The sequence below is a fragment of the Oncorhynchus nerka genome, linkage group LG7, assembly GCF_034236695.1.
Source record: "Oncorhynchus nerka isolate Pitt River linkage group LG7, Oner_Uvic_2.0, whole genome shotgun sequence".
NCBI lineage: Eukaryota > Metazoa > Chordata > Actinopteri > Salmoniformes > Salmonidae > Oncorhynchus > Oncorhynchus nerka.
The window spans coordinates 92,835,306-92,845,064 of NC_088402.1; the positions used below are offsets into that span (position 1 = coordinate 92,835,306).

The 9,759-nt window shown below is 44.6% G+C and overlaps 1 protein-coding gene across 1 annotated transcript in view; it reads left to right on the forward strand.

Moving 5' to 3' along the window:
* Positions 1–9,759, forward strand: part of cacna1fb (calcium channel, voltage-dependent, L type, alpha 1F subunit) — a 254,254-nt gene that overhangs the window by 89,002 nt on the left and 155,493 nt on the right. The window contains exons 6-7 of the mRNA XM_065021108.1: positions 4,291–4,443; positions 5,162–5,358. Of these exons, the coding sequence (XP_064877180.1) occupies positions 4,291–4,443; positions 5,162–5,358 (350 nt within the window). The remainder of the gene's footprint in view (positions 1–4,290; positions 4,444–5,161; positions 5,359–9,759) is intronic.

Genomic DNA, 9,759 nt, shown 5'->3' on the forward strand with positions numbered 1-9,759 from the left:
GTGTGTGTGTGTGTGTGTGTGTGTGTGTGTGTGTGTGTGTGTGTGTGTTGTAGCCTTTGAGTAAAACATCTTGCTCTGAAGGTCTGGAGATCGTATTGAACTCCATGATGAAGGCCATGCTGCCCCTGCTCCACTTTGTGTGTGTGTATATGGGTGTGTGTAGAAGTGTGTGCTCATCCCACACAAGAATGCGTTAGCTAGCGCTTGTTGGCTGTGCCTGCGCCAAAACTCTGATATTTTCTATCCTGTAGCTCTTGTTCTCCATCTTCTTTTTAAATGTTTTCTGCACTTTTATTTCCACGACTGATCAAAACTATTTCTCTCATATTTCTCAAATTGCTGTATCGAATCGAATACATAGAATCAATTCCCAGACCTTAAGGACATGATTTATTCCTGTGTGTGTCTACTGACCAGTGGACTGACCAGTGTGTTGACTAGTTGACTGACCAGTGGACTGACCAGTGGACTGACCAGTGGACTGACCAGTGGACTGACCAGTGGACTGACCAGTGTGCTGACCAGTGGACTGACCAGTGGACTGACCAGTGGACTGACCAGTGTGTTGACTGACCAGTGGACTGACCAGTGGACTGACCAGTGGACTGACCAGTGTGCTGACCAGTGGACTGACCAGTGTGTTGACTAGTGGACTGACCAGTGTTGACCAGTGTGTTGACCAGTGTGTTGACCAGTGTGTTGACTAGTCTACTGACCAGTGGACTGACCAGTGTGTTGACTAGTCTACTGACCAGTGGACTGACCAGTGTGTTGACCAGTGTGTTGACCAGTGTGTTGACCAGTGTGTTGACCAGTGGACTGACCAGTGGACTGACCAGTGGACTGACCAGTGGACTGACCAGTGTGTTGACTAGTGTGTTGACCAGTGTGTTGACCAGTGGACTGACCAGTGGACTGACCAGTGGACTGACCAGTGGACTGACCAGTGGACTGACCAGTGTGTTGACTAGTGTGTTGACCAGTATGTTGACTAGTGTGTTGACCAGTATGTTGACTAGTGTGTTGACCAGTGTGTTGACTAGTGGACTGACCAGTGGACTGACCAGTGGACTGACCAGTGTGTTGACTAGTGTGTTGACCAGTATGTTGACTAGTGTGTTGACCAGTGTGTTGACAGTGTGTTGACCAGTCTACTGGACAGAGTGTTGACCAGTGTGTTGACCAGTGTGTTGACAGTGTGTTGACCAGTGTGTTGACCAGTCTACTGGACAGAGTGTTGACCAGTGTGTTGACCAGTGTGTTGACAGTGTGTTGACCAGTCTACTGGACAGAGTGTTGACCAGTGTGTTGACCAGTGTGTTGACCAGTGGACTGGACAGTGTGTTGACTAGTGTGTTGACCAGTCTACTGGACAGAGTGTTGACCAGTGTGTTGACCAGTGGACTGGACAGTGTGTTGACTAGTGTGTTGACCAGTCTACTGGACAGTGTGTTGACAGTATACTGCCCAGTGTGTTGACCAGTGTGTTGACAGTATACTGCCCAGTGTGTTGACCAGTCTACTGGACAGTGTGTTGACTAGTGTGTTGACAGTATACTGCCCAGTGTGTTGACCAGTCTACTGGACAGTGTGTTGACCAGTGTGTTGACAGTATACTGCCCAGTGTGTTGACCAGTCTACTGGACAGAGTGTTGACCAGTGTGTTGACAGTATACTGCCCAGTATGTTGACCAGTGTGTTGACAGTATACTGCCCAGTGTGTTGACCAGTCTACTGGACAGTGTGTTGACTAGTGTGTTGACCAGTATACTGCCCAGTGTGTTGACCAGTATACTGCCCAGTGTGTTGACCAGTATACTGCCCAGTGTGTTGACCAGTATACTGCCCAGTGTGTTGACCAGTATGCTGCCCAGTGTGTTGACCAGTATACTGCCCAGTGTGTTGACCAGTGTGTTGTCAGTGTGTTGACCAGTATACTGCCCAGTGTGTTGACCAGTATACTGCCCAGTGTGTTGTCAGTGTGTTCACCAGTATACTGCCCAGTGTGTTGTCAGTGTGTTCACCAGTATACTGCCCAGTGTGTTCACCAGTATACTGCCCAGTGTGTTGTCAGTGTGTTCACCAGTATACTGCCCAGTGTGTTGTCAGTGTGTTCACCAGTATACTGCCCAGTGTGTTCACCAGTATACTGCCCAGTGTGTTCACCAGTATGCTGCCGGGTGTTTTGACCAGTATACTGCCCAGTGTGTTGACCAGTGTGTTGTCAGTGTGTTGACCAGTATACTGCCCAGTGTGTTGACCAGTATTGACCAGTATACTGCCCAGTGTGTTGACCAGTATACTGCCCAGTGTGTTGACCAGTATACTGCCCAGTGTGTTGACCAGTGTGTTGTCAGTGTGTTCACCAGTATACTGCCCAGTGTGTTCACCAGTATACTGCCCAGTGTGTTGACCAGTGTGTTGTCAGTGTGTTCACCAGTATACTGCCCAGTGTGTTCACCAGTATACTGCCCAGTGTGTTCACCAGTATGCTGCCCGGTGTTTTGACCAGTGTGTTGTCAGTGTGTTCACCAGTATACTGCCCAGTGTGTTCACCAGTATGCTGCCCGGTGTTTTCACCAGTGTACTGCCCAGTGTGTTGACCAGTGTACTGCCCAGTGTGTTGACCAGTATACTGCCCAGTGTGTTGACAGTGTGTTCACCAGTATACTGCCCAGTGTGTTGACCAGTATACTGCCCAGTGTGTTCACCAGTGTACTGCCCAGTGTGTTGACCAGTGTACTGCCCAGTGTGTTGACCAGTATACTGCCCAGTGTGTTGACCAGTATACTGCCCAGTGTGTTGACCAGTATTGACCAGTATACTGCCCAGTGTGTTGACCAGTATACTGCCCAGTGTGTTCACCAGTATACTGCCCAGTGTGTTCACCAGTATGCTGCCCGGTGTTTTGACCAGTGTGTTGTCAGTGTGTTCACCAGTATACTGCCCAGTGTGTTCACCAGTATGCTGCCCGGTGTTTTGACCAGTGTACTGCCCAGTGTGTTGACCAGTGTACTGCCCAGTGTGTTGACCAGTATACTGCCCAGTGTGTTGACAGTGTATTGACAGTGTGTTGACCAGTCTACCGGACAGTGTGTTGACCAGTGTGCTGACCAGTGTTGACCAGTATACTGCCCAGTGTGCTGACCAGTGTGTTGACCAGTATACTGCCCAGTGTGTTGACCAGTCTACTGGACAGTGTGTTGACCAGTGTGTTGTCAGTGTGTTGACCAGTCTACTGGACAGTGTGTTGACCAGTGTGTTGTCAGTGTGTTGACCAGTCTACTGGACAGTGTGTTGACCAGTGTGTTGTCAGTGTGTTGACCAGTCTACTGGACAGTGTGTTGACCAGTCTACTGGACAGTGTGTTGACCAGTGTGTTGTCAGTGTGTTGACCAGTCTACTGCCCAGTGTGTTGACCAGTCTACTGCCCAGTGTGTTGACCAGTGTGTTGTCAGTGTGTTGACCAGTGTGTTGACCAGTCTACTGGACAGTGTGTTGACCAGTGTGTTGACCAGTGTGTTGACCAGTGTGTTGACCAGTCTACTGGACAGTGTGTTGACCAGTGTGCTGACCAGTGTGCTGACCAGTGTGTTGACCGGTCTACTGGACAGTGTGTTGACCAGTCTACTGGACAGTGTGTTGACCAGTGTGTTGACCAGTGTGCTGACCAGTGTGTTGACCAGTGTGTTGACCAGTGTGCTGACCAGTGTGCTGACCAGTGTGTTGACCAGTCTACTGGACAGTGTGTTGACCAGTGTGTTCACCAGTCTACTGGACAGTGTGTTGACCAGTGTGTTGACCAGTCTACTGGACAGTGTGTTGAACAGTGTGTTGACCAGTGTGCTGACCAGTGTGTTGACCAGTCTACTGCCCAGTGTGTTGAACAGTGTGTTGACCAGTGTGCTGACCAGTGTTTTGACCAGTCTACTGGACAGTGTGTTGACAGTGTGTTGACCAGAGTGTTGACCAGTGTGTTGACCAGTGTGTTGACCAGTGTGTTGACCAGTCTACTGGACAGTGTGTTGACCAGTGTGTTGACAGTGTGTTGACCAGTCTACTGGACAGTGTGTTGACCAGTGTGTTGACCAGTCTACTGCCCAGTGTGTTGACCAGTCTACTGACCAGTGTGTTGACCAGTCTACTGACCAGTGTGTTGACCAGTGTGCTGACCAGTGTGTTGACCAGTCTACTGGACAGTGTGTTGACCAGTGTGTTGACCAGTGTGCTGACCAGTGTGTTGACCAGTCTACTGGACAGTGTGTTGACCAGTGTGCTGTGTGTCTTCAGGTCTTCAGATCGTATTGAACTCCATCATGAAGGCCATGCTGCCTCTGCTCCACATCGCCCTGCTGGTCCTGTTTGTCATCATCATCTATGCCATCATCGGCCTCGAGCTGTTCATAGGACGGATGCATAAATCCTGCTACTACATCGGCACAGGTAGGCAGGGGACATAACACACACACACACACACACACATACACACGTGCGCACACACATGCACACACTGGACAGTATACACGCAGATAGGTGAAAATATGAAGTTGTGGGTAATTCTACTATAGCAGTCTTGCTACCACATCCAGAATATATATCTGTGGAGAGAGAAGTTGTAAATTGTTGTGGAGATCAGAATTGTATGTCCATGTCCTTCTCTCTCTCCCCCCTCTCTCTTTGTCTCTCTCTCCTCCTTTCTCTCTCTCTCTCTCTCCCCCCCTCTCTCTTTGTTTCTCCCGATCTCTCCCTCTCTTTCTCTTTCTCTCTCTCTCTCCCTCTCTCTCTCTCTTTCTCCCCCCTCTCTCTTTGTCTCTCTCTCCTCCTTTCTCTCTCTCTCTCTCAATCTCTCTCTCTCTCTCAATCTCTCTCTCTCTCTCTCTCTCTCTCTCTCTCTCTCTCTCTCTCTGTGTCTCTCTATATCTCTGTATCTCTCTGTCACTCTCCCCCACTCTCTCTCTTTGTCTCTCTCTCCTCCTTTCTCTCTCTCTCTCTCTCTCTGTCTCTCTCTCTCTCTCTCTCTCTCTCTCTCTCTCTCTCTCTCTCTCTCTCAATCTCTCTCTCTCTCAATCTCTCTCTCTCTCTCTCTCTCTCTCTCTCTCTCTCTGTCTCTCTATATCTCTGTATCTCTCTGTCACTCTCCCCCACTCTCTCTCTCCTCCAGACAACTATGCAGAGGATGACCCTGTGCCCTGTGCATTTGCGGGTCACGGCCGTCAGTGTGTAGTGAACGGGTCTGAATGTCGAGGAAAGTGGGCTGGACCCAACGGAGGAATCACCAACTTTGACAATTTCTTCTTCGCTATGCTGACGGTGTTCCAGTGTATCACTATGGAGGGGTGGACCGACGTACTCTACTGGGTAAGAATTATACTGTACTCTACTGGGTAAGAATTATACTGTACTCTACTGGATAAGAATTATACTGTACTCTACTGGGTAAGAATTATACTGTACTCTACTGGATAAGAATTATACTGTACTCTACTGGGTAAGAATTATACTGTACTCTACTGGGTAACAACTCTACTGTACTGACCAGTCTACTGTCTACTGACCAGTGTGTAAGAATTATACTGTACTCTACTGGGTAAGAATTATACTGTACTCTACTGGGTAAGAATTATACTGTACTCTACTGGGTAGGAATTATACTGTACTCTACTGGATAAGAATTATACTGTACTCTACTGGGTAAGAATTATACTGTACTCTACTGGGTAACAACTCTACTGTACTCTACTGGGTAAGAATTATACTGTACTCTACTGGGTAAGAATTATACTGTACTCTACTGGGTAAGAATTATACTCTACTCTACTGGGTAACAACTCTACTGTACTCTACTGGGTAAGAATTATACTGTACTCTACTGGGTAAGAATTATACTCTACTCTACTGGGTAACAACTCTACTGTACTCTACTGGGTAAGAATTATACTGTACTCTACTGGGTAAGAATTATACTCTACTCTACTGGGTAACAACTCTACTGTACTCTACTGGGTAAGAATTATACTGTACTCTACTGGGTAAGAATTATACTCTACTCTACTGGGTAAGAATTATACTGTACTCTACTGGGTAAGAACTATACTGTACTCTACTGGGTAGGAACTCTACTGTACTCTACTGGGTAACGACTCTACTTTACTCTACTGGGTAACGACTCTACTTTACTCTACTGGGTAAGAATTATACTGTACTCTACTGGGTAACGACTCTACTTTACTCTACTGGGTAAGAACTCTACTTTACTCTACTGGGTAAGAACTCTACTTTACTCTACTGGGTAAGAATTATACTGTACTCTACTGGGTAAGAATTATACTGAACTACTACTGGGATAAGAATTAACTGACTCTACTGGGTTTACTCTACTGGGTAAGAACTACTGTTTACTCTACTGGGTAAGAATTATACTGTACTCTACTGGGTAAGAACTATACTGTACTCTACTGGGTAAGAACTCTACTTTACTCTACTGGGTAAGAATTATACTGTACTCTACTGGGTAAGAATTATACTGTACTCTACTGGGTAACGACTCTACTTTACTCTACTGGGTAAGAACTCAAATGCACAGCTTGGAAATTAACCAGAAAAATATGTCATTGTTTTAGAAGCTTCTGATAGGCTAAGTGACATAATTTGAGTCAATTGTAGGTTTGCCTGTGGATATATTTCAAGCCTATTTTCAAACTCAGTGCCTCTTTGCTTGACATCATGGTAAAACCAAAAGAAATCAGCCAAGACCTCAAAAAGATATTGTAGACCTCCTCATGTCTGGTTCATCCTTGGGAGCAATTTCCAAACACCTGAAGGTACTTTGTTCATCTGTACAAACAATAGTAAAAAAAAAAAGTATAAACACCACGGGACCATGCAGCCGCCATACCACTCAGGAAGGAGACACGTTCTGTCTCCTAGAGATGAATGCACTTTGGTGTGAATAGTGCAAATCAATCCCAGAACAACAGCAAAGGACCTTGTGAAGCTGCAGGAGGAAACAGGTACATAAGTATCTATATCCACAGTAAAACGAGTCCTATATCGACGTAACCTGAAAGGCCGCTCAGCAAGGAAGAAGCCACTGCTCCAAAACCGCCATAAAAAAATCCAGAGTACGGTTTGCAACTGCACATGGGGACAAAGATCGTACTTTTTGGAGAAATGTCCTCTGGTCTGATGAAACAAAAATAGAACTGTTCTGACCCACTGGGAATGTGATTAAAGAAATAAGGGCTAAATAAATCATTCTCTCTACTATTATTCTGACATTTCACATTCTTAAAATAAAGTGGTCACCCTAACTGACCTAAAACATGGCATTTTTACTGGGATTAAATATCAGGAATTGAGTTTAAATGTATTTGGCTAAGGTACGTGTAAACTTCCGACTTCAACTGTACATTTAACCTTGGCAGGCTAACAATCAGCATTTAACCTTGGCAGGCTAACAATCAGCATTTAACCTTGGCAGGCTAACAATCAGCATTTAACCTTGGCAGGCTAACAATCAGCATTTAACCTTGGCAGGCTAACAATCAGCATTTAACCTTGGCAGGCTAACAATCAGCATTTAACCTTGGCAGGCTAACAATCAGCATTTAACCTTGGCAGGCTAACAATCAGCATTTAACCTTGGCAGGCTAACAATCAGCATTTCATAAGACAACATATTGTAAAAGTAATTGCTCTACTCTACTGTAATCTACTGTACTCTACTGTACTCTACTGTACCGTACTCTACTGTATTCTACTGTATTCTACTGTATTCTACTGTACTGTATTCTACTGTATTCTACTGTACTGTATTCTACTGTATTCTACTGTACTCTACTGTATTCTACTGTATTCTACTGTACTCTACTGTATTCTACTGTACTCTACTGTACTCTACTGTATTCTACTGTACTCTACTGTACTCTACTGTATTCTACTGTACTCTACTGTACTCTACTGTACTCTACTGTATTCTACTGTACTCTACTGTATTCTACTGTACTCTACTGTACTCTACTGTACTCTACTGTACTCTACTGTACTCTACTGTATTCTACTGTACTCTACTGTATTCTACTGTACTCTACTGTATTCTACTGTACTCTACTGTACTCTACTGTATTCTACTGTACTCTACTGTACTCTACTGTACTCTACTGTATTCTACTGTACTCTACTGTATTCTACTGTACTCTACTGTACTCTACTGTACTCTACTGTATTCTACTGTACTCTACTGTACTACTCTACTGTACTCTACTGTATTCTACTGTACTCTACTGTACTCTACTGTACCGTACTCTACTGTACTCTACTGTACTCTACTGTACTCTACTGTACTCTACTGTACCGTACTCTACTGTACTCTACTGTACTCTACTGTACCGTACTGTACTCTACTGTACCGTATTCTACTGTACTCTACTGTACTCTACTGTACTCTACTGTACTCTACTGTACCGTATTCTACTGTACTCTACTGTACTCTACTGTACTCTACTGTACTCTACTGTACCGTACTCTACTGTACTCTACTGTACTCTACTGTACTCTACTGTACCGTACTCTACTGTACTCTACTGTACTCTACTGTACTCTACTGTATTCTACTGTACTCTACTGTACTCTACTGTACTCTACTGTACCGTACTCTACTGTACTCTACTGTACTCTACTGTACTCTACTGTCCTCTACTGTACTCTACTGTACTCTACTGTACTCTACTGTATTCTACTGTACTCTACTGTACTCTACTGTATTCTACTGTACTCTACTGTATTCTACTGTACTCTACTGTACTCTACTGTACTCTACTGTACTCTACTGTATTCTACTGTACTCTACTGTACTCTACTGTATTCTACTGTACTCTACTGTACTCTACCGTACTCTACTGTACTCTACTGTACTCTACTGTACTCTACTGTACCCTACAATGTACTCTACTGTACAATCAGCATTTAACCTTGGCAGGCTACTGTACTCTACTGTATTCTACTGTACTCTACTGTACTCTACTGTACTCTACTGTACTCTACTGTATTCTACTGTACTCTACTGTACTCTACTGTATTCTACTGTACTCTACTGTACTCTACTGTACTCTACTGTACTCTACCGTACTCTACTGTACTCTACTGTACTCTACTGTACTCTACTGTACCGTACTCTACTGTACTCTACTGTACTCTACTGTATTCTACTGTACTCTACTGTACTCTACTGTACTCTACTGTCCTCTACTGTACTCTACTGTACTCTACTGTATTCTACTGTACTCTACTGTACTCTACTGTATTCTACTGTACTCTACTGTACTCTACTGTACTCTACTGTATTCTACTGTACTCTACTGTACTCTACTGTATTCTACTGTACTCTACTGTACTCTACTGTACTCTACTGTACTCTACCGTACTCTACTGTACTCTACTGTACTCTACTGTACTCTACCGTATTCTACTGTACTCTACTGTACTCTACTGTACTCTACTGTATTCTACTGTACTCTACTGTACTCTACTGTACCGTATTCTACTGTACTCTACTGTACTCTACTGTACTCTACTGTATTCTACTGTACTCTACTGTACTCTACTGTACCGTATTCTACTGTACTCTACTGTACTCTACTGTACTCTACTGTATTCTACTGTACTCTACTGTACTCTACTGTACCGTATTCTACTGTACTCTACTGTACTCTACTGTACTCTACTGTACTCTACTGTATTCTACTGTACTCTACTGTACTC